At 40.6% G+C, this 25,266-nt stretch overlaps 3 protein-coding genes across 4 annotated transcripts in view; all 3 read right to left on the minus strand.

The window, feature by feature from the left end:
* itga7 (integrin, alpha 7) overlaps positions 1-2,125 on the minus strand; it is a 31,418-nt gene extending 29,293 nt beyond the window's left edge. Inside the window, exon 1 of the mRNA XM_071922693.2 lies at positions 1,929-2,125. Within this exon, the coding sequence (XP_071778794.2) occupies positions 1,929-2,125 (197 nt within the window). The remainder of the gene's footprint in view (positions 1-1,928) is intronic.
* A 4,476-nt stretch (positions 2,126-6,601) lies between these two features.
* LOC139929714 (protein shisa-5-like) lies at positions 6,602-9,869 on the minus strand. 2 transcript variants are annotated; one of them, XM_078283685.1, is made up of 5 exons: positions 9,693-9,869; positions 9,000-9,156; positions 8,577-8,737; positions 7,737-7,922; positions 6,602-7,380 (listed from the first exon to the last, which is right to left on the minus strand). In XM_078283685.1, the coding sequence occupies exons 1-5, from the start codon at positions 9,862-9,864 to the stop codon at positions 7,208-7,210; spliced, it is 849 nt and encodes a 282-aa protein (XP_078139811.1). In that variant the 5' UTR covers positions 9,865-9,869; the 3' UTR covers positions 6,602-7,207. The 2 variants fall into 2 exon arrangements, with proteins under 2 accessions (XP_078139811.1, XP_071778806.2); XM_071922705.2 differs by having other exon boundaries at positions 6,602-7,371; positions 9,693-9,866.
* A 189-nt stretch (positions 9,870-10,058) lies between these two features.
* Positions 10,059-21,201, minus strand: LOC139929706 (protein shisa-5-like). The gene is made up of 5 exons (XM_078283686.1): positions 21,045-21,201; positions 19,588-19,750; positions 18,567-18,694; positions 14,567-14,821; positions 10,059-13,093 (listed from the first exon to the last, which is right to left on the minus strand). Exons 1-5 carry the CDS (start codon positions 21,109-21,111, stop codon positions 12,894-12,896), a joined length of 813 nt encoding a protein of 270 aa, XP_078139812.1. The 5' UTR covers positions 21,112-21,201; the 3' UTR covers positions 10,059-12,893.
* Between the last annotated feature and the right edge of the window lie 4,065 nt (positions 21,202-25,266).

Here is a 25,266-nt window from a genome sequence, read left to right on the forward strand (position 1 = left end):
ATCTACGCATACGTCTCATGCCACAGCGTACTGGCAACAGCATTATTCATGCCACTCTCTTCCAGTAGATGCATCACATCAGAGGTCAGACCTATTTTATTGATTGTCTCCTGGTAGCTAAGTCCACTAATGCATGTATGCCATGTATCTGTGACTGCATGGTAACTACACAACTAATGTGACACTTTGCATTTTTTTTCCTTACCCAAATTCATGATTCTGCCACCATCTTAAAGACTAACAAAATGCAAGAAGGGCAGGGGGAGTTGACCGGGTGCACACCTAAAAAAGTGCATTCTCTCAGGAGAGGAATATGCCCTCTCGTGAATCACTAAATGAGTCCCGGCAGTGAGTGATACAATACTGTAAGCTCATAGTCACGTAGTTTTTAAAATAAGATGCAGGAATGCTATTGGGCAGTATGTAGGTAATAGGTTTCAGAGGGGTGACAGGCTTACCCGCTCTGACTGTCTGTCTGTCTCTCTGACTGCTGATGTCATTCCCCTGGACTTACCAGGCGACAGGATGACTCCAGCCTGGGTAAACTGAGGAGCCGACGGTTAAATATGGAGCTCCTTAACAGGGACCTGTAGTAAATTAATTCAGTCTCTTATTTGAAAACTTCCTTGCCAGTGGAGAGAGGCTAAAACTAGTTTTGCAAATTAGATTCTTATGCATTACAGTTGTGTCATATTTGTTATATTCCCGCATCATATTTATGTCCATTGTATTTATGTAGCCATTTCAAATCTCACCACTGTTGCACTTTTGCTGGACCCTTAAAAGGAATTGTTTAGAAACTCCTGCAGTAGTAATTCAGGACAAGGATACTTCTATGAGGGCTATTACTGTACAAACTGAATTCTGGACAAAATTTGCAGAGGAAAATGTACTGTAACAGTTACTCAGAGGATAAGAAAGAAAAAACTCTTTAAACAAAAGACAAACAGCAAAACAGTTCTTACTGGCACCTCATCAGATGAAATATCTGCATTTCTTAATAAATAACAACAAAGTTTGTTTTTTTTTAAACAAACAAACACAATTCCCTTCAGTATAAACTGCAATGCTTCAGGAGAGGTAAATTAAGGCTACCTCTTATTTACCTCCATGCCGACATTTCCAAAGATTTACATTTCCAAAAGATTTACAAGCGGACCTGAGTTGTTATCATTTATTCATGCTTTCTAGAGGATGGGAACCAGGCTTATGACTGTTCTAGGCACACCAAAAGACATGCCAGAACAACTGTTGGCAAACTGCAGATCAGAGAACACAGTCACATACCCAAACACACAACTCACACAAGAAAGTAAACCCGCTCATATACACACAGGCCTACAGGATGATACAAACACCAACACCCTTAGTATCCCTGCTCTCTTGATACTGTGCACTTTCATTATCACAGCTACGGATTTAGAGCATAAGACCTTAACTGCTCCAGCAAAACTACTGTAAAACCCTTTTTTTCCCTTCCTCAGATATAGTAGCCTACCTGCTGATTCAGCAAGCCTACTCTCAGCCACTCTTTGCATCTCCGCTTACTGTAAATCATGGGCTATTAACTGAGCTCAGGCCGCCCTCGCTGTACATGCAGCACATAAACATAATGAAACTACTGCGTCCAGTTCAGTGCTCTAGAATTATGAGCGGGTTAATGGTATCAATGAGTGAGCAAATCCAATAATTCAGCATAGAAATGCTGGCTGTAGCAACCACACAACTCAAATGGTGCTTTCAGCTTTTGAACGTCCTCAAAAATTATAATTCATGGTATATAGAACATTTAGTATCAGGAGCAGGTGCACTATCTAAAACATAAGCTATCACACATGTGTTTGAACTGAAGAATATGCAGGTTGCCCAAAAAGTAAACACACACATACACATATACAGGACACACAGTGTTGTATTCATCCACTCACCAGCTCTGAGGCTCTGGGGTAAGCTGTTGGTGAAGCGCTAGAGAGAAACCAAAAAAGGTGCCACGGTCTCCCAACTTATGCAGCGTGTGAGTAGTATCCAGGTTAAACCCACAGGCCGAGCTTAAAAGAGTCAACACGGCCCAGAGAGAGACACACCAACGCCGGGAACAAGGTGAGAGGGAGACGGGGGCTGCCATAGCAAAGTGCAGGTCCTTCAGCAGAGCAAGTGCAGTTCAAGAAGAGTACAGGGTTTTATTCCTTTTGTGGGCCCCAGAGGCTTTGATAGAGAGCTAAAAGAGAAAAGGGTAAGTCCTGTGTAATTCTCCTCTCCTTTCCTCTCCACTCCGGCCTCTGTGGATGCCTCCCTTGTTTCCAATCCCCTCTCCCTCTCTCTGTCTCTCACTCGCTCTCTCTCTCTCTCTGTCGTTCTGGCTCTCAACTCCGTTTGGTGCTGTCAGTCTGTGGGGCAGTCTGAGAAAATGTGGCCGTGTTGGCTAGTGTGTGTGTGTGAGTGTGCGTCTCTCGATGCATGTGTGCCTCCCCCTCCTCTCTGCTCCCCCTGCTTGCTCTGTGTGACTGAGGGAGACAGAGGACAAGTGCCTTGAATAGCCCGCTCACTCCTCCCCCTCCCCTCTCTTTCAGTCTCTCCACCCTCCACCCCCCTCTCTCAGCTGACATCAACACTCAAGGGACTGCTGCCAAAATACCAGGCAAGGTTGTCAAGATACTTGGAAGCTATTGAATAGAGAGAGGGTGAAAAGACACCAGACTGTTTTATCTGTTAAGCTCACACGGTCCACATTGCATCCCTCTCTGGCCGCTCGTCGGTGCAGGTGCCTGTAGATCTGAGGGACAGAAAGGGAAAGAGGGACAGGCTCTTGGAAGTCAAGAAGATAGATCGATGGTGCTGATGGGGATAAAGCTGATAAATAATCTAAAGGCTTTTTCTCAGAGAATCTCAGCTTGAAAGCCCTGGCATCTGACTTCCAGTGGCAGCGATCTGGAATGAATCTGGGAGACAAAAGAGGCCGAAATGTGCACAGTGACCCAGGAAACTTTATTACAGACCTTTTTGGTCTTCTGAAAGAGAGAGACTGGGGGAAATATATGAGTTGTGACAGAACAATGTTAACAGAGAGACATAATCAGGAAAATTGCAGAATTCCAACAAAGCATAATCAATGAAAAGAAAGCATTTGCCAGTTGACAGCTCAGGCAAATATATAATGTATAATTTAATTTATTAATCAACATGCATTTTTGATAGAATATTTTGCCATTGTGAAACAGAATGCTAGCCTATCTCCTGTTTGTGTTGTTTTGCTACTGCAAAGTCAGAGTTTCGGTTATGTCCTCTGCATTGTCTTCATGATGGGCGAGCATCCACAGCTGCTCTGTTCTGACCAGCTGATTTCTGTTTCTCCTGTGTCAATCTGTGTGCAGCTGTCTGCGTGTCACCTCAACTGTTCCACACAATAAACATCACACACAACAGTTGCACGCCAAAAAACCCAGAGAGATAAAACACTAGTGGGCATGGTTTTGAGGGAGTCGTCATTCTCGTAGTTTTACTAGTTAGCTTCGCATTTAAGATAGGTTGATGTAATTATTTGCCTGAAAATTCATCAATTTTGTGTAAAGCAAAGCAATGAGTCTAAGTTCTCTAGTGTGAAATTACCTTTGAGTGGGACAGCAAAGTGTCTACACAACATAAACATTAGTAGGATTAAAACTGAGCCCAGATCAGTGTTTATGGGCACTATGCTGAATGTCTACACTTCCTGGGAGGTGGGTAAGAGATGGGGCTGGATTCCTCTCATGTGATCTGGCTGGCATCATGGACCTGCTTCTGGTATCATGCGCTCTCTGCCCCCTACTGCCCTTAAGTGGTATAAGAAAAGAGCTGATGAGCTTTTACTGCATTACAATCTCAGGAAGAATTCAGCATCGTCTCATGTTTTCTCTAGTTATATGTTTTCAATAGAATATATCCCCGCCTTTCCACAATCTACATATTTTCTGGCTCAGAGGGTGATCTATTTACAGTATACATTCCTTTTGATAACACAAAACACAGCAGTTTAGTCTGTTGTGCCTTAACTGGAAGCAAGTTTACGCCTTATCCATATTAATAGAACAGATTTAAAATATTATGCTGTCGTGTCTGCCTGTTTTTCTGAGCGCGTGGGAGAGTACACCATGCCTGTATCTCTCCGAAGCATCTTGGCAAGAACTGAACTGTGCATAGGGAGTGTGTGTGGTTGTCAATGTGGGAAAAATCACATTCTTGCTCCCACACACAACTCACTGGACCAATGCAGACTCCCTGATTATTATCTAAACTTGATCCAAAGGTTGGTTTCAAACAGATATCCGGTGTATCCGATATAGTGTGTCTCTTGTCCATTCTCCATGTACCAGGCAGCTCCGACTTGACATATAAATACCAGAGGGATTCCACAGAGAACAAGAAAAGGAAAAGAAGAAAGGAATGGTGTAGGACTTTGAGAAAACGCTGAAAATATCTTAATGGCAGCTTGGGCAGGAGGCCAGACAAAGAATGTCCACAGAGGAACAAAGCACAGTCAGAGGGAGGGATGGAAGAAGAAAGTAGGAGAGAGAGGAAGAAAGGAACGGAGAGGAAGAGAACAATAGTGATGGCTTTCCGTAAAGACTATCTGCAATATTGTCCATGACACCGGCATCCCAACACAAGCGCTCATTAGCAGTTCAAGCCACACTTCAAGGAGAGAGCTTATTTTAGATGGCAGGCAGGCAGGCAGCAGTACATATAGGCAGGGTCATTTTCCCTGTTCCCGTTTTAGCCCCCCATCTCTCCGATGACTGAGATAGCCGCAGTCAGCACTATTACTGTATTGATTAATGGATAGCTGGGGATTCTAGGGGGGCGGTGCTGGTTATTATAGGATTAAATGCAAGCCCACTCACTCTTTCAATATAACTGTACATGATTCCAAAAGGTGCTAAAAGTTAAGTTTCAGGTAGCAAAATCTTTCAAAAATCGATAGATAGCATTTTGGAATGAAACCCTCCATTTATGGATTTTTCCTGCTAAGTAGTCCTGATTTTGTTTCAAGGTCGTAGTGTGGACTAGAGATTGCTTGATAACACCTTGCCTGCAATCCTACACTTTCATTATGTACTGTATGGTCAGATATTGCCACCACAGAGGTCCAACTTTTTACATGCTTATTGCACTGCTGCTGCACTACTGCTCAATCCAAAGAGGATTTTTTTGGGGAAAAAAAGGATAGATGGTTGGTTGGTAGACCTCTGCAATGGCTGCTCCTCAATGCTTTTGTTTGGTTTCTGTGACACTTTTGTTATTTTCAAGAAAGAGTAAATTTTCTGGAAACAATTACTGATTACTGATAATAATGATAAACAGTGCAATAAACCTTCACAGAGTGAGCTCCTTTTCAGATTCGCCAAGGTTTCCGGTCAACTTTCCTCAAATGTTACAAAAGTCAGTGTCAAACAAAATTATTACATCTACTTTAGTAAAATTCAAATTAATGTAAATAATAATCAATAACATAGTAGAAGCAATAATATACTTGTAATATTTTCTGGAGGTTAATGCAATTTTTGTGGTTCTGGCCGCCTATTGTGTTTGCTTGTCTCTTCTATGATCCTACAAGGCTTTATGGGATATTTTTCTGTGACTGATTGGTTTTCTTGTGCCACTGAAGTGTGCATCAGCACCTAAGACAAATACAACCAGCCCTCAAAATCAAAATGTATGTAAGAGTAGTATCAAAAAGTGGCATCATGGTATAAAGAAGCTCACCAGCCTGTATGTTGTGGTAAGGAGGGTAAAGTAGAAGGCTGTAACATTTAAGGCAGTAGGATAAACAGTATCAGGGTTGGCAACCATTACATTTAGCATTTTGTGGCAGCTATTAGCAGCCAACACTGAGCAGTATCACTTCAAATGCTCCTTTCTACATTGGCAGGTCTATTGGATAAACATGTATCAACTTCTTTATCAGGCACATCAGCGATGTCATCATAAAACAGTTCAAAACCTATGAAACATGTAAAGGTTGTCACATTGTAACTAATTCATATACACACCACATAATTTCATATATTTATGAATCTATTTGACCTCTGCCGGTTTTAACACAAATGTACTCCACTGAGTTACTTTTAATAAAGAGTGACTTTTGTAACGTAACTAGTTACTTTTTAAGGTAAATAACAAAGTAAGGTAATGAATTACTCTTAAAAGTAACTTTCCCAAACATTGTCCATGACCTACAACATACTGTAACCTTTCCTTTTTTCATGCAGATTAAGTCAGACAAAGGCGACCTCTAGTGGCACTTCAGGCAAAGTCCATTGTAAAGAAAAAGAGGGATTGATATGTTGGGTGTTGGGAGAGTTACTCTCTGATGAGTATTGGCATTCAAAAGTGATGTAATAAAGGAGGCTGAATACATAAGTGAAATAAAGGGGAGAAAAAACTAGGAATAATATTAAAAGTTATATGATTAGTCCATGACACAGACAGACATGCCATCCAAGACATACCAGCCCAGACTAGAGGCAGTCACCTAAGCATTATGATCATCATCATCATCATCATCATCATCATCATCATCAACAACAACAACAATAACAGCAACAACTAATACTACAAGAGAAACGACAGGGATGATTTTGTATTTATTTGCTCTATTGTGGTTGCATTTCTAGACTATACATGATTTTCTTTCATAGATTATCATTGCCTGCATCACATCATGCACATGATCTTTTAATTTTTGTCTCTCCTGGCATGGAGAAGAAAAAAATAATTGTCTTGAAATCAGGACATTTTATGTGTCAATACTAAGAGCAGATATTACTGTCCTGAAATTCAACATCATTCAACATTCAACATGACAATTTTCCACTTAAACTTCATCAAACTTCATAAACCTTTGTTATCCGATACATAAAATACGTAAAATAAATTGTCATCATCGAAGCTAATGTTCCATAATGTTTACCCGTACAAAAAGCAATAAAATGTAGAGATGAATTTTAAAATTACACATGGATTGAACACATTATAAAAATAGATTTTCCAAAAAAGGGTTTAATTGAAATAGACATTGGCAAAGGGGAACTAATCTATTAACTTTGAACTTAACGTTTTGAACTCTATAGCTGCATTTGCCTCATCAACTTTGTCTGCTATTTTTCCAGTGGAAGAACACATTCTGTAATTCACAATATTATTATAACATGTGGTGCTTTGGTCCAGTAAGCTATCCAATTTTGGGGCTTGGACCATCACAATAGGAAGGGTTGTAGGGTGGATGTGCGAGGTCGTCTAAGTGAGGTGGTAGTGCATGGGGCTGGGAAGGGTGTTGGAAAGGGTAAACCGGCTGCCCTGGAGCCGGGCTGTAAGGCATTGAAACTGGAGCGTAGCCTGGATCAGCTATAAAGACGAGACAATAAGAAACAAAAATAAGGAGTGTGTTATTACAGAAAAATTTAATGATAATATTCCCAATTGTTCTTTTTTTTCTTTTTGTAGAAATTGAGATGTAGGACAATTTAGTACCAAATGTCATTAGAATTGAATGTCTTGTTGCAGCTTCGGCTGTGCTGAGACTACAGTACTACACAACACAGAGATTTTCTTAATGTGAATCAGATGTTACTTATTTCACAGTACACAGTGCATCCTGTATGCTGTATAGGTAGACGAGCCTGGACAACTGTGTAACATCAAGCAAGGAGGCCACCATGTTGGTCCACTCCTGCCATAGAAAATTCCTTGTAAAAACTCACTGGCTTCCATATATGATGGGGGAGGCGCGGTGGGCATGGGCTGGGCTCCATAGCCAAACTGGAGCGGTACAGGCTGGTAGCCCGGGTACTGGCCCCCCGGGTACTGGCCCCCCTGGTAGGGATGCTGATGTCCTGAGGGGGCAGATGGCTGCAGGGGTGCGTTGACTACTGCTGTGTTTATCACAGCTGGGTAAAGTCATAATCTTAGTTAGTTCGGTTGATCGATTTGTCTGCTCACTGTGAAACAATATGGGAAACAATGGCAGATTCTGACACTGATTTTTAAATACTACACTACCAGTCAAAAGTTTGGACACACCTGAATGAGACACAGACTGAACTATGTTCTTCATTATCTTAAAGCCATTTTAATCTAAAGGTTTATGCTTAAATGCTTGAGATTTGTTGAAGTTGATGCCTATGTATGAATTTCTTTCCAAAGCCTTTGCCTTTCCAGAATCTAAAATATAAGATTTTTTTGGGTCACTGCATCCATCCAATTCCATTTGTGTTATTTCATAGTTTTGATGTCTTTACTATTATCCTAAAATGTGAAAAATAGTACAAAAATAATAAAATAAAACAAAGAAAAATGTGTGTCCAAACGTTTGACTGGTAGTGTATGTATATACTAAACTGAGAATCAAAATGTCCCTTTGGGATATTACAGATTGTAGTCCATCTTCAATCGCTTGCACATTGTTTGCTGTGTAACTAGCTAGAGCAAACTTTCTATAACAGTGCCTGGAGAGTAGTTGCCAATAGTAATGCAAAGAACAGCATGAACTCTAACTAAACTAAATTGGGTGCTACTGTCACCACTAGTAGAGTGTGTCTTACTTTGCGGCCTACGGCTGCGTCTTCGCTGGCACTTCTTGTAGAGGAAGCAGCAAGGAGACACACAGCAGATTATGAGACACACACAGATGATGATGGGGAAGAGAGTGCCTAGGATGCTGCCCACCAGGAGGGCAATGCGCTTTCCTTTTGTAATGCCAGAACTGGGAAAGAAGAAAAAATAGTTGTAATTGTTATAAATGTATAATAAATGCAATTATTAAATATCATAAGCAAAGCTGATATTTTGGGAATCCCCTGGTGAGGATGGTTTAGGATGCTTAGCAATGGATTGGCCGTTGCCCAGGAAACCATCCAGGAAACCATCCATATGTGACTGAATGAGTTTGATCCCTTTTCATATACTTTAGTATCAAATCTTTGTATCGTGGAGAGTGAAACACAAGATACAAAACAGGACAGCACCTTTCAGTACAACGTTCTTGTTTGTCTTGAGATAGACGGAATCTAGCATCAGTGCAGCAGTATTTTTTGTTGCAGGTTCCACAGCAGTAGCTGGAGCCACATTGCTGGACATCATGGAAGTCACTACTGGTGTCCCAGTAGCTTGGACAGTCGTCAGCTGTAATATATAAGACACACAGTCATGGTGAAGAGTTATGAGGGTCAGACGGTAAGGAGTTACAAGTTGAACTGTTAAGACTAATAGTTAAATGAAGGCATTGGCAGTTTAGCCTCATGGTAAATGCAAGTTCCCTCTGTCTTTGTCTCTAACTCACACATACTGTACACAGTCGCACATACGGAAACAAAAATGCTCACACCAACACACACACATACACACACACACACACACACGGACACACCCCTCAAACTAGCATTCATGGTCCTAATTGAGCAGTAAAAAAGAAAGTAGTTCCAGTATGAAGCTATGAGTGATTATTAACTGATTATTAACCATAGTTCAGCGTGAAACCATAGTTCAAGTGAAAGCCGTAACACAAGGTTTCCCATTCTTTTGTAATTTTATTTGGCTAGATCATTTTAGTTTCACTCTATGACTGTCGGCTCTCAGACAATGTAATACGATCAGCAGGAAGTCATGGTCCTAAAAAAATCCTGACTCTCCTCTTGGAAGAAAACCAAAATAAAACTCACCAGATACAGCCGGGAGTAGGGTCACAAATAAAGCGCACGCAAGACTGGACAAGACACCCGAAACCATAGCTGCAATGATTCCCTGTAATAGAGTAATGAATGATACTGTGTTGCAAGACTGCTTCAACCTGCCTGTCCCTCCCAAGCAACAAGTAGCCCAACAACATTCCATGCTTACTGTGAAAGACTTTTCTTTTCTTTTTTTTTGCCATTACCTTTATGTCATTTGAAAAGATTATTACTTACTAGATGATATTATTGCTGGAGCTAAATTGAGCTAAATTGCAATTTTTGGTGACTCTAACTACTGTTGATCACTGGAATTTAACTGTAGTAATAAACCACAAACCACCATAACAGCAGGTGTTGGAAAATGTATGTTTTATTTAACTCTGCAGATCAAGTGGCTTTTTTTTTTCACAAAACAATAAAAGTCATGAAACACATATTCTCACAGTAACATCTTTGACAATTCTTGAATGAAGAGCACAGACGGAAGCAAGAGCACTGATCTCTGCAGTTAGATCTTTGATAAAGATCATAGATGGCTGTAATCCACACACACACACACACACAAACCAAAATCACCTTGAAGAACCAGCACTGGCCAATAGAGGGAAATCAGAGCATAGGCAGTGCACATTTATCAAGACAGACTTCAGAACAGCATAGGCAAAAGGCGAGCCTACGCTGCAGCATTATGTATATTACAGAAACAAATCACTTGGTCGTTGTAATACACACATGCATGCACGTCCCTCCCACAAGTACAAAAAATATGTGAGGGTGCTATCTGGATGGTCAAATGATCAAAGATTACTCCATTCATTGTAACCTGTGGTCTCTCATGGGTAATGACACTAACAATGCCAGGTTTTAGATGCGATTTCCACTGGCACCACCTTTAAAGTCATACTGAAACTCGTGCTCATGATACTGTGAACCACGCAGGTGTGTACTGATTTCTACAACTGAAGTCTAAAAGAGGGAAGTTGAAAAGTTTGCAAGTTAGAAGGAAATGGGTCGGCGGCTCTTAGATTACCAAAGATCAATCTATGACTCACATGAATATGACAAGAACTGCAGAAGTGGTGAATGTACTGCTGCAAGTTCAACTGGATCACAGAGTAGGTCACTTTAGTAAAGCTACTCACAAGGCCTTTCAATCAGCAGAGGACAGGATGCATGGCTTGGTTACATATTTACAGGCAAAGGTGTGGTGACAGAGCGGCAGCCAGGAAGGAAGGCATATTAGTTTAGACAGAACAAAAAAAAAAAACAATAATAAAAAAAATAATTAACACAGACCAGTGATTCAAACCTCTGATTATTATGGTGATGCAGTCTAATGACAGCACAGGTGAAACAACAGATAATGATATTTAAGGGTTTACATTTCAAGAAATATGATTTGACAAGGCAAACAATACTGAATCAACAGAAAAGGATGGCATTATAAAGATTCATGACATGACATGAGTTTTGGTTGAAGTGAAAACCCCTATAAGACTATACAATTTATAGGGACTGAACATTTTGATGACAGCAGTGTTGAACACAACACTGCAGAATGGCTTGACAGGCTAAATGAAACCTTATTGTAACCTGAATTACAAGTTTACAAAGCAAACACTACAAGAGAATAACTCAAACAGTCAAAAAAGAAACACTAATGAATAAATAGAAAATTAGATTAAAGAAATTAATTGTATGGCATGCACAGTTTTGAAATTATTTGAAGTTGGATTAAAAAGGCACAGTTGTCTCTTGCATTTGGTTGCTAACATAACATAACATTCTCCATCAATGACTGCTTATCTCTTTATCCTTGAACTCAGCAATGTCAAAAACTGAAAAGAGAAATCATTCTGACCTTCTGGTTTTTTCGTTCAAAACTGGAATTTGCTACATTTTCAATTCAAGAATGTGCGGTCGACCGAAAAGAGAAATAATTCTGATGGTCTGGTTATTTCATTCCAAACTGGCATCTGCAGCATTTTCTGCTTCCAGTGTCATTTACAGTCCGCTCCTTAAACACCGCAACACCTGTGGACAGTTGTAACATGGGCAAACTAAGAAAATATGCAAGTATCCTGTGCAAAAGTGAACTTCATCTGGAATCTCCCTAGCACATGAACACATGGAAACTGAAGGGAATGTGAACGTTCCCTGCGTGCACGGCTCAGTGTGTGGGGCTGCACACGGCTGATGACAATGAATGATGGACATTCCCTTTTGCTGTTAGTCTCCAAATACAAAAGAGCAGTTTAAAAAGTTGGAACATAGTGGCATGGAAAACCCCAAAATCTTCCACGGATAAGGCTACGGTAAAAACCAGATCTTTTCCAAAAAAAAAACAAAAAAAAAACTTCAGGTTTAAAAGAACAACCCATTTCCTGAACACAGTAGGCAGTCTCTTTGTCCCCCTGAAATTTAGTAGTCAATGGATATGCTTCCAGTGAAGCGTATCCTATGCATTATGAATCCTCCATTGAAGACTATTTGATACCTTGGGCTTCATCTGTGCCCAGGTAAGATCCTTCACGTATACAACACATATAATGCATTACACGCTTTCAGAAACACCAGTCCAGGGATGACAGAGCATGAGATAAACTACAGAAAAAAAGGATCAGTATGGTCTATCAGCGTAGCATACATCAGCATCAAGCAATGAGATTATGACCATAGCCAGCCATACACTCCCACCTAAGTTTGACAATTGGGCCCAATTCCATTCACCATAGTTGGTAAAAACACCAGATGAATTAAGAGCTCAAAGAGGTTTAAGGTTTATCCTGTGCCAAGTGCACAGGGGGACTAGGAGGGAGATGTTGGGGCATGTTCAGAAAACTGAACTTACAAAGCACTTGGATACACTTTTAAAATTTGACTCAGTGGTTTTATGTTTAATTCACTAAGATGGGGCCAATAGTTCAAAAAGAAAAATGGATTCTCACCACCTACATATTGGGAGTTCATGCACTAAAAGCCAACAGGTATGTACATTTTCACTTGGCAACTCGTCAAGGGAAAAAATGGACTATAACAACAACAAACGTGTCATCACATCCCCACCAACATACATGTTACATGACACGTTACGTTTCTCATCTCAACTCAAATGACAGCATTTCCAATTCAGACAAGTTCGAAAAGGTTGAGCCACGCTGAACGTGGCCCAGGATGTGGTGGTGCGGTCTAGTATCCAGTCTTGGGCGGTGGTGGAGCGTAAGCTGGGTTGTACGCTGGCTGGGCAAGGTAGTCTGGAGCGTTGGGCTGGGGCTGGGGCTGGGGCTGGGGCTGGGGCTGGGCGGGAGGCTGGAGAGGGTACGCTGGCTGCCCCGGGGTGAACGCAGCCTGGCTGTAAGGCATCGGAGCTGGAGGGTAGGCTGGGCCGGCTGGAAACAAGCAGAGAGAGGAAACGTGATTATGGCGTGATTATGAAGGGTCAGTAAATGTTTTGACAGTAACCACAGGGTCAGTTCCGTCTCTCACAAATGACTATGAACATTATTTCCTTTTATGCAGAAATTCAGACTTTATGCCAGCAGCGGTCATTCCACCTCCACATCCTGTTGCAGCTATTTTGAAGCACTAAAATTGCACAATGTGTTTCCTATAAACTCCACTGTAACATGTAATTATCCGATGTTTTAAAAAAATGATTTTCTATGGTGTTCTGGGTGCTTTGAAAGACACTGTAACGGCTCTGAATAGAAGCACCTATCAAAAAGGGGAAAAAAAGGTCCCTATTGTGCAAAAGTTGCTCTCTAATGATTATTAATCTGAAAAAAAAACGGTAACCCTTCCTTTTACAGTCCCTTAATTACTAAGTATTTACCCAGTAAATATATGATAAATTATAGTATATTATTGGGTAATTACCACTGGTAAATAAGAAGGTAAATACAGAGACACTACAGCTGAAATACTAAGAAAAACCTCCACTATTACCCATCAACTCAACTAGTACCAAGTAACAAGTACCGTGTAGTTGTGACCGTTTTAGGTTGGTATTAACTCAGATATAATTGCGTATTTCCTAGTAAAGTAGGCAACCAATTCTTAGAAACACCTCCTCTATTACCCATCAATTCAAGTTACAATTGTAACTTTACTATGGAATTGTTTATAAAAACAATTCCATAGTTTCTAAGGTATATCTAATAAACCCTTTATAAATGGGTGTAGCCATGAACAATAACTATATAAGAAGAAGTAATTTATTGGAAAGTACTATCTTAATTTCTAGATAGTACATAATTAAACTTGGGCTGTTACCAACATAAACCTTGGATAACTACAATTGTAACTTGAATTGATGGGTAATAGAGGAGGTGTTTCTAAGAATTGGTTGCCTACTTTCCTAGGAAGTACGCAATTATATCTGAGTTATTACCAACCTAAAACGGTCACAACTACACGGTACTTAGTTGAGTTGATGGGTAATCGTGGAAGTTTTTCTTAGCATTTCAGCTGTAGTTTCTCTGTATTTACCTACTTATTTACCAGTGGTAATTACCCAATAATATACTATAATTTACCATATATTTACCGGGTAAATACTTAGTAATTAGGGGACTGTAAAAGGAAGGGTTACCAAAAACCAAGAGTGTAATTTTTGTCTGTAGCTTACATATCTATTGGTGAAATGCAGCCCTGCTAAAATCTCACCCCATGTATCTAGTATACAGACAGCTATTACAACAAACGGTGTGTGGAACTGATTTACCAGCATTTCGACACGGCTCCTTTTCACACACGAGCCCGTTCCGTTAAATTTACAGAAAACAGGCTGCATGTGTGAAAGAGGACTGTTGCAGGGATCGGACCTGTGACATTTCATCTAGGTCATAAAAATCCGAACTCACCAGCTTCGTGATATGGTGGTGGCGGTCCTGGCATGTAAGGTTGGCCCTGGTAGGGCGCTGTGGGCATGGGCTGTCCCCCATAGGCCTGGGGCATGGGCTGGGCTCCATAACCTGGCTGGACTGGGACAGGCTGGTAGCCTGGGTACTGCGCCCCCTGGTAGGACTGTGGCTGTCCAGGAGATGCTGTTGGCTGTTGGGGATACTGCTGAGGAGTGGTGGTAACTACTGTGGTATGGGTGCTGGTGGCTATCACCGCTGTAAACAAACAGAGGAAAGGGGGTTAAATCAGAGTTTTGGATGAGTTGAGGAGAAGATACAGCTGAGGAAAGAGAGAGGAACAGCAATGAGATAAAACATCCTTGTTGGAAAAAAAACAGCTTTGACTCGCTACAGCTGATTGATTGTCTGAGCTGGTTTTTAAAGGGCACTGCTGGTCTTTTGCTGTTTTTTGAAGCGCAGGGATGATTTGATGCTGGTTAAGGTGGTAAATGACAACACTGGTAGACCAGCTAAGACCAGCATCAAAGTGCCCATAATACATACTAAGCTGGTCACCAGATAAACCAGCATTTATGGTCAGAGCATGACTGGCATATGCTGGCCACCAGCATAACCAGCTTGGCTTTTTTTTCAGCAGGGTTGAGACTGGAAATCAGAATTATACAATAGTGAGCAAGAAATAAGCCTTGTAATTGGGACTTAACAACACTAAACAAGAGTGAAGTTTAGATTTGAGTACATACAATCACGTAAACAAGCGATGTATTCCATAAATATGCAGTCAGACTTAACTGAAAACATCACTTCTGCATTCATCCAATTCTTCCCTGTACAAACATGGTGATAAAACTATTAAAAAAAAAATGAAACTATAAAAAAAAGATGAAATGAAATCCATTAAGCCACGAGTCAGCAAACTTCTAAAATTGGAAGGCGTTCCCATGCTATGAATGCCTCTTGGTGTTACTGAAATTCTGGTCATGGTCTTGTTCAACTCATTTCACTGGAGGAGAAAGAGACTTTTAATATCTCCACACTTCAAGTACACACACTTCACTGTGAGTACAAGGGTTAAGTTAGTTAAGTTAAAAGACAGGGCTGTTTTCAGAGAAACCCCCTGATTATGAGTGTGTGTGTGTGTGTGTGTCAGTCAGTTCCCCACCACCAGCTTTTTTCGTTCCAGAGTGGGAGTCACCAAGACCACTTCCTGTAAATGACGAGGGATATTTTTGAGGTCTCCTCCCCCTCTGTGGTCGTCGTGGAAACAATGAGTCACACAAGGTGGAGTTCTGAAATTCCTGAGTGTGATCCCAACATGCAACAGCCCCGGCCAGGAGCTCCACACTCCACTCCACTGTATTTTAGCCTACTGCACTCTGCCTAGCCTTAGTTACTGTTTGGTTTTAGCCAGCTTGTCCAAGTTTGCCAAACAGACTGGAACTGCAAGAGTATGTAGTAATTTACTACAGCGCTCACACGCACACATGCACACACAGACACACACACAAAAATCTTGGGTGCTTTCCTCCACTGTGGGAAAATTATTGAAGAATTCGTCTAGAGAGAGGGATTGGTATAAACCACAGGGTGGAGACTAGTATGAGGGATATCTAGTGTGAGAACTGTGAAGAGAAGAAAGCAAAAACAAAAAAGGGTGGCAGCGAGGACAAAGGGGAGAGGGCAATGAGAAAAAGGGAAGAGCCAGAAACTGGAAGTGAACCCACCTTGCTGTAATGGAGAGATGAGCGGATGGGGGCTGGCCCTTTCCCTGATAGCACTGAACTAAAAAGTAAGGACTGGACAATAACATGCTAAGGTTTTCCCTCCCTATGTAACTACTTAGGCAGCTTGTCTAAGAGTTTATCCTCAACACTTAAAAAGAAAATCTGTATCTGTATGAGTTTTTCCTTAGGCTGGTTTCCTCAATGGTTCCAATAAAAGCTTATATTTGTTATCTCAGCCAAGGAAGGTTTTCTTCACCGTTTGTTTGTCAGCAGGATGTCGAAAAAACTTCTGAACAGATTTCTGGGAAATTTAAAGGACAGGTAGGCTTTGTGCCAAGGAACATCTGATTAGATTTGGTGGTGATCTGGATCTGGGATTTCCACCGTTAAGACGATTTGTTTTTGTTTTTAGCTCTAACTATGAAACTAACAAAGATAGAGACTCGGTTCCAAATCCTAGGGGAATCTTTGCAGGGTCAGGAAACCAATTGAACTTAAATGAAGTGACAGGATTGATATCTTTGGGTGTGACAGCAAGGTGGAGAATTGTTCAACATTGGCAGAGGCATGCACTAGTGATGCACAGATATATTGGTTGAATATCGGAAATGGCCGATTTTTGCATTGTTGACTACAATCGGCTCATCGGCCGATAAGATTAAATCCACCGATGGCAGTGGCCGATACTCATTAACATATATTGCGTCACTAATCTGTTCCAAAGACGTTCAAGTTTGAATGGAAGGACAGCCTATCAGCATGAGGTAACAATACTATGTTATTTGTTTATTTTAATTAAAAAAGGCATTTTTGGTTATGTGAAAAATCGGCTATCAGTATCGGCCCAAAATTTCCATATCTGTGCATCCCTAGTATGCACTGTCCAAGTGCCTTCTAGTTCCTAAAGGTTTTAGGGTCTACAGAGTCATCAACCTGTGGGATACACCGATTACCTCCTAAGACTCTCTACAAAGCCAGGCAAAATCCTGCACAGCACGCCCAACAATTACATAAGTACAGCACATGCCAAATAAGAAACTTCATAGTAGGGCTGAACAATTAATCAAAATTTTATCAAAATCGCAATATGGCCTACTGCAATTTTCAATTCGCAGGAGGCGCAATATTTGTTAAAGGCGAAATGTGCGTCAAAATACCATTTTAAATTAAATATTGTCGTGCTGCAGAGATGTCCTGGCCTACACATCATATTCTACAGACTTAAGAAAACATCTTTGTTTGGTACAGATCCCCGCAAAAATCACACCATAATCATTTTAATACGTTTTTCAATGAAAATGAGAATAATGATGTAAAAATTATCATTCCCTCTAATATCGCAAATCATATCGCAATTGCAATATCAGTCAAAATAATCGCAATTAGATATTTTTTCAAAATCGTTCAGCCCTACTTCATAGATCTGAACATCTGTACTACACTAACTACTGTTGCAGTAATGAAAGTCATGTGGTGGGTTGGCCAATGGACCACGACTGAGTCATCCACCCAGTCCCCTGATGTTCCACAACTCACGCTTTGGCAACTAGACACACAAGCACTCCAACACACTAGAAACCAAAAGCACAAATCAAGGCCTGTTGTTCCATGTAGGTCTGCTAGTTCTGGATAGCCAGTTAGCAACTCAAAATTGGCTGTCAGCGGCACATGGGTCCTTTGGCATTCTTGCCTTGGTAGAAGCCAATACCTCAGAGAGTCTAAGAATCTTTGTCCACTGTTTAAATATGTTTTTAACTCTTTAATGCTTATTTGTCACTGCTCAGGCCTATCTTAAAAACCTCAAAACCCACAAACACGGCTGCAATTGATGAAAATGCCATTGCTAACTAAAAGAGGAAGAACAGAAGTTCCTTCTGAAAAAAAAAAAAAGCCAGGCTCACAGCACAATGTCAATACATTTCAGACAGAAAAGTGATGCCTTCAAAGTTTGCATGGCAATTTCATCACATGCAATTATTTTGGGGGATTTTAAGGTGTTAAAACTATGGCTACCAAATATCTAAACAAGGAAGATGCCAAACCAATTGTCTGAGGTTCTAACGCCAAACAACACAGAAATGGCACAGGTCCGTAGTCCTTTAAGTGGGACCCATCATCTAAAACAGGATATGGGTACTTATGAGTTCCTGAAATTTTGGCTTTCAACATCGAGGCAGCAGCATCACATGGCCAAAGAACAAGCTGCTAGTTCTGCATCTAACAGCATCATCAATTAAACAATATACTTTATTATTTATTAGTGAAGTGCTCCTTACGTCGGGGCTTGCGACACATCTTGTAGAGGCAGCAGCAGGGACAGACACAGCAGCAGATGAGGAGAAGGATAAAGATGACAACAGCAGCAACACCAGAGGCAATGGTCACCGTGTCTCTGGCAGCATGACTGAGAAAGAAACAAAGCAAAAATAATACAAGCAAATTAATTAATATTGACGTTATCGATCAATGTACTGGCACAACTGGGGTAGAAAATAAGAAGAAAAAAAAGCACCATAATGTCAATACTACAGCAACAGTATAGTACACACAGTACTAATACACTGGAGCTGTCACAACTATCCCTTGTGCAATAATCACTACTGGAAAACACATATACACGAATGATCTACTATAAAGGCAGAACATTGCCCAAGCTCTTCTATCACAACTGGCTGGCAAGTGGCAAGTCTGTGAAAACCCTTGGCTTGTGTTACCTTTGTTGAAATGTGCAACATCAGGCATGTGAGCTAATAATACAAATATTTTATCAATCAGTTAGTATTTATGTGTGTTTCATCATGGCGTGCGATGCAGTGCACTTCACAGTAAAATAAGGTCAACAGAATAAAGAGAAAGAAAACAAAAGAGGTTGGTGGCACAAGTTGCATTTCATTTGCAAGGTGCACGTTGGTGGTCTTAGACAGGAAGGCAACACTTCCTGCTGCCTGCCTGAATGATCACTGCATAACGGGTTGCAACAGCACATGTGGTTAGAGAGAGAGAGAGAGAGAGATTCAAAACAAATCACTATAGTGTTTGTAATCTAACAAAGCCTCAAACTTCACACTGTCACACACAATATCTTTTCGAGCAATGTCTTTTCATTAAATTGCTCCAAACAGCAAAATCTGAAATAAAAGTATGCCTACAGCTCATTCTATGTGACTGCTGGGCCAATTCCCCCCCCCCCCCAATATCACAATTGGTAACGACATATATTTTGTCCAACAATGACAATGTCCAACTGTCTTTGGGGGCAATTTATCATTTATTACAGAACAGAATAGAATAGAATACCTTTCAAAACAGCCCTCCTGTTCGTCTTCAGTGAGACGCCAGAAGGAGTCTCTGCAGCAGTATCTGTTGATGCAGGATCCGCAGCAAAATCCTATGGGGCATTTCACGGATGGGTAGTAGACATTAGTGATGTCTCTGTAGGCCTTACAGTCCCGGTCCCCTGCTGTAAGGTTACAGTGCAGAGACACAGCAAAGGAGGGGAGAGGGGGAAAGAACATGTGAGGAAAGTTTAGCCTCATTACTGCTGAAGGCAAAGTTGTAGTGGTGATTTAACAGAATCAAAATGGTTGGGTTAAAGTAATGGTGAGATGAATTGACACACACACACACACACACACACACACACTTTAAAAAAGGGGAATGCCACTGAATTTAGGAGTTCATATGTTACTTTGATGGTCTAGGACAGTGGTTCTCAACGTGGGGTCCCGGGAACACCAGGGGTCCTTGAGGGGGTTCCAGGGGGTCCCAAGCAAATTGATGAATTGTTAAACTTCACCATTATTTCATTTACAAGAAGTTAACACCATTAGAGAATGTAGAGGAATTACTTATTCTTCTTATCTTTCTACCTACAATACAGATAGGCGTGGAATTCTGGACAAAATCATATCTGACAATAAAAATATTCTCAGATTTGGGTCCGAGAGACAAAATCTCATCTAATGGGGGTCCGTGGCCCTAATGTGGACTAGATTAGGGGTTCTCGATATGAAAAAGGTTGAGAATCACTTGTCTAGGACACTCCAGTCAATATTGGCGGACATGGAAAAATTCTCCCCCAAACCCTGAAACCAGAGAACTCATACTTACTAATACCAATACTATGATGTGATCAAAATTTTAAATATGTTCCATTGAGTGTCAACTGAGGAAAATGCCAAAGTGACTGTGAGAGCACCTTCTTTCTGGTTAAGAAAACTGATGCAGCCACTACAGACTAAAGTTAATTTGTGTTCATCTGAGAGAGCTGTTCATCTTCACACATATCTGGACTGGCCTAGATTAGAGATATAAGAACAATAGATTCTTCAGCTGAATGCTATTTTTATTTAGAGGGATCAGAGCGGTAGGTAACTATATAGGATATTATCCACGCTCATAAACAATGACCAGTTGTTTCAGTACGTTCAGTCTGTCAGTATGGATTTTGGTGTTTGCTTTGGCAACTAGTGTTGGCCTTCACGTCATAGGAAAATAAAAATGATCGGCTCCCAATCGCAAACAACAATGTAAACACGATGTTTTGAAGACAAACGTTAACTTTAGTTTCTTAAACTAATATCAAACACCCCTGCTCTATACTGCAGCGCTACTGCCAGTGCCATCGCCCTGACTCGGTCTCTTTTCTATCTGAGCTAAAATAGCCTACACCATAGTGAAACAAACACCGACAACATGGCACAGACATGAGGAAAAGAACAATCGTTCGTGGTTTAAATAAAACACAAACTCACCTGAAACAACAGGGACCAGGATCACACATAGAAGACACACAACAACAGCGGGCAGGCCTGCCGCCATGGCTACTTGAGGATTCCTAAATCCAGGCAGGAAACTGGGAATCTCCCCCGTTCGTACAGAGCAGCGGTCTGTATCGTTTCTTCGCGTTTCTCCCTTGCAAAGATCGTCTGTATACGTAAGATACGTCACTCTAAAATAAGAAAACTGAGCCCACCATCCGGTCTGCAAAAGTGGGAGTTAACGCATGCGCGTCCCTCCTACATTCTTGTCTCACACACAAGCACAGCCACCGACAGCACCGTTACCATAACGACAGAACTCATATGAACCTGAAACAAGGCTGCTGTTCTTAAAATCTACTCAGAAAAACATAAATGTTATCTTCAGGATGGTAACAATACGTTTAACGTATGTGTATTGTAATCCAAATAAACATTAGATAGATGCTTTTAATGGAAGATATCTGCAACAGAAGGCATCTCCATTAACACCAATGCTCAGAACGGATTCTGGTCTGTAATTCTTTTTTTCTCAGCTTTTTCACCCTCTCAGTTGCTTGTACCTGGATGGACCTCCTTGGTCCATGCCCATTTGTGATAGGCACATCATAAAAGCACCCCCCTTTATCTGTTATTTTCATTTTATCTTTTAAAAAGATAAACAATTGTCAAAAATCTAATGAATGAGAACAATATTTCCAATGTTTTGCTGATAGTGTAGCAGCAGGGGAATCATGTTATTACCATCAGTACGTGAATTCAAATTTACTGTAATAACTTGAGGTAAATTATGTTTTCCTCTAGTTTCCTCTAAAATCCAGGTAAGGAAGTGTTGGCATCATGCTTGATCTCCCCTCAACCTGGCTCCTGTGGTTAGGCCTATAGGCAACAGTTTGCTGTGTCACCCCACTGTCTAGATTTCTATGTGCAATACAGAGAGGAACTGTGGGTAAGATAATGTTTTTTGGCCCCATGACGTCAGGGAAGGTTACACACACAGACCATAATGTGGGCCTTACTCATGTTCTGTCCTGTATGTGGCTGCACAGATAATGACCACTTGGTTGGTCCACAGACAATTTTTTATAATTATTCTCAGAGGCAGAGATACAGGAAGTGCAAAAACCACAACGAGAACCAGACCTGAGATACAAAGGGGATCCAAGAGTTAATAGTGCCTAAAACAAGTAAAACACACACACACACACACACACACACACACACACACACTATTCCTACAGAGTTTAAACATGAGACTTGAAGAGCTGTTAGTTTGAAATCATAAGCCATCTATCAATCATCTCAGTTGGCAACAAGATGCGAAATCACATCAATCACATAAACATTGTCAAATCATTTGTGTTGCAAAAAACAACTTTTTTATCTTCACAATTGACAAGACACAGAAAAACCCACAGAAATGTGAATATTAAAATCCTGAGCAGTCTGAGATCCTCAGGCCCCTCTGACTGATTTCCAGTCACAAGACAAAAGGTGATTGCACTTTTGCCATCAGGGCCCCTGGACTGTTTACTATTTACTATTATTATTACAGCCACTTTTTTAATGTGTGTCTCTATTTTTAGCGCCTTTTTATATATTTTATTATTTTTGTTTTTATGACTTTATCTAAAGCACTTTGTAAAACCTGCTTTTAAATAACTTTACTTAAGTTTACTATGATTATGATTATTATTGTGGTAATGATTGTCCTGGCTTGCCCTGTCTAGCCCTGTTGTGGGAACATGCCGACTGACCTAGAGACAGGATTTCTCAACTGAGTACGTGTGTAACTACTGGTGTGGGGAAAGTCTCCCAGAAAGGCTAACTATCAAAAAAATAAAAAAATTTAAAAAAAACTAGTAACTGCTCACTTCTTTATTCAATTCACGGTTTCCTTACCGGAACATCCTCACATTCCGCCACAAATGGTCGCCTTCAGACGAAACCTCCGGTCCCTCACACCGGCTCAGCTCTCCAATGAGGTCTCGGCTACCATGCCCCCTCATAATGAGTTCTCCTCAGTCCATGTCAATGAGGCTACAGACACACTCTGCTCCTCGCTAGCTGCCTCTCTAAACAATCTCTGCCCACTCTCATCTAAACCTGTTCGTAAAAACCCCCACTAGTCCATGGCTCACCGGCGTCATCAGAGAGCAACGGGCGGGGCTCAGAGCAGCTGAGAGAAAATGGCGCAAATCCAGAGATCCCACTGACCTTAGTGACTATCAGTCTCTCCTATCTGCATTCTCCTCCCATCTAAAAAGTGCCAAGATCACTTATTATCAGGAGAAAATCAGCAGTGCCAAAGATGCTCGGAAATTATTTTCAGCTTTTAACTCACTCCTCAACCCTCCACCACCTCCACCCTCAACTTTGCTCACTGCTGACCTCTTCGCATCCTTCTTTACTGATAAGGTTTCTACCATCAGTAATCAGTTCTCTGAGCCTGACCAACTCAGTATGCTGCCGCCAGCTAACAGGGCCTCACTCCTCTCATTTTCCCATCTCACCAAGGAGCAAGTCTCCAAACTTCTGCTTGACTCTCGTCCTTCTACCTGTCCGTTGGACCCCATACCCTAATACCCTAATAATACCCACATTGAAATAAACCCTATTCCCCAGACCATCAGTTCTGATCCCTACAGAGGGAATCATGTGGATTTAAAACAAAGACAGCAATAAACTGCTAGTCAAGTGATTGAAAGCAAAGGCAAATAACCTCTCTTCTTACAGGAAAAAGTGCCAAAGCCTCAAGAGATCTGTAGAGGGCAGCACAACATCAGTTTATCATGCTATGGAGGTCACACACACACACACACACACACACACACACACACACACACACACACACAGAGTTCTGTATTCTCGTATTCTATGATCTCTGTGACCTCCAGTGCCAGCGTAATGTCTCTGTTTTAACACCAGGGGTCACATGTAGACAGAAAGACAAGTAATGAATGTCAAGCAATGAGTATCCAATGAAAGTCAATACCAAAATAAACAAAAGTACATAATTTGTAATAGCAGACTGAGATGCAGTTTATAACAGACATGCATTATTTATTTATTTATTTTTTTTAGAAAAAACACAAGTATAAGCCTACCTAGAGTACATACAAAGCAGCTATAGATAGGCTACATAAAATAATTACAAGACCTTAAAGGACAGACAAATATTTATCAGTTCCATGGCTTTCTTATTGGATGAGTGAAGGATATTATTTATACATTTTCAACATCTTAATAAAATTGTAATAATAGCAATCAGATATCAATAAATTTACATTGATGAATATGAAATTTAGTTATTAAAATGCTAAAATTTGTTAGATAAATTTGTTCCTCTTCGTTTTTATACTGAAAGTAACCAAAAACATCTTCGGTAACATCTCTGAGGTGAGTCCATGGAAGAATTATATGTGAGTCAGTTTTTATTTGAAGTCAAGTCAGATTCAGTAGATGGGAGTTTAGTTTAGTTTAGTAGGACACAAATACACATAAGAAAAAGATACAATAAAACAACAAACATAACAATTGTACATCACAAACTCCCAAAAATGGGCCATCGATTGGGTGTGTTTCAAAGTGTTATTATGTGGTTACTATCTCTTTGTTGAGAAGTTCGCAGCCACATGCACGTTACTTGGACATATTTCAATCCAAATCAATTGCTAGCTTCATATCTGGGTCAGGCTGATCAGGTGACCTGGTTAGTATTCCTACAAAGCCAATAAATGCCTATCCTTAATCAAGACAACCACAAACAGCTATGTGGTCTAGTAGGCCTAGGGCCATGCTGGTTTTAGTCACCTCTGCTGAAAAACAAGGAATTCCTGCACAGGTCTAAGTCCTCTTATTAAAAAAGTTTACTGGCTCATAAAACGTTTAGCTGTACTGGGATTATCATGGTATGTGATCAGTGATGTAGTAGTGGTAACATGATACAAGGAAATGTCTTTTTTTTTTTTTTTTTTTTTTTTTTTATTATTATTATCATCATCATCAGCATCAGATATACAAAATTATCCAAAAGCATAAATGGAGTAACAGAACAGTAACAAAGAATAACAGACATACAAATATACAATGTCAGGAGTTACAAACAAAGCTTGACACAAACAAATACAAAATGAAAATGGTGCAGTAAAAATTATATTAAGATGTTAAATTTGGAGCACAAATTTAAGGTTTTCACAGCTTTTCTATTGCATGA

The sequence above is a fragment of the Centroberyx gerrardi genome, chromosome 5 (assembly GCF_048128805.1).
Source record: "Centroberyx gerrardi isolate f3 chromosome 5, fCenGer3.hap1.cur.20231027, whole genome shotgun sequence".
Classification (NCBI taxonomy): domain Eukaryota; kingdom Metazoa; phylum Chordata; class Actinopteri; order Beryciformes; family Berycidae; genus Centroberyx; species Centroberyx gerrardi.

Bases quoted from the DNA above. Each gene is read 5' to 3' on its own strand.
- LOC139929706 (XM_078283686.1), bottom strand. From the start codon at position 21,111: ATGGCGGCAGGCCTGCCCGCTGTTGTTGTGTGTCTTCTATGTGTGATC. The intron at 18,695-19,587 runs GTATTCTATTCT...TTTCTTTCTCAG, and splicing joins CAGGAGGGCTGTTTTGAAAG to TCATGCTGCCAGAGACACGG. The intron at 13,094-14,566 runs GTGAGTTCGGAT...GCTTGTTTCCAG, and splicing joins ACCACCATATCACGAAGCTG to CCGGCCCAGCCTACCCTCCA.
- LOC139929714 (XM_078283685.1), bottom strand. From the start codon at position 9,864: ATGGAATGTTGTTGGGCTACTTGTTGCTTGGGAGGGACAGGCAGGTTG. The intron at 7,923-8,576 runs GTAAGACACACT...GACTTTACCCAG, and splicing joins ACGCAGCCGTAGGCCGCAAA to CTGTGATAAACACAGCAGTA. The intron at 7,381-7,736 runs GTGAGTTTTTAC...TCGTCTTTATAG, and splicing joins CCCATCATATATGGAAGCCA to CTGATCCAGGCTACGCTCCA.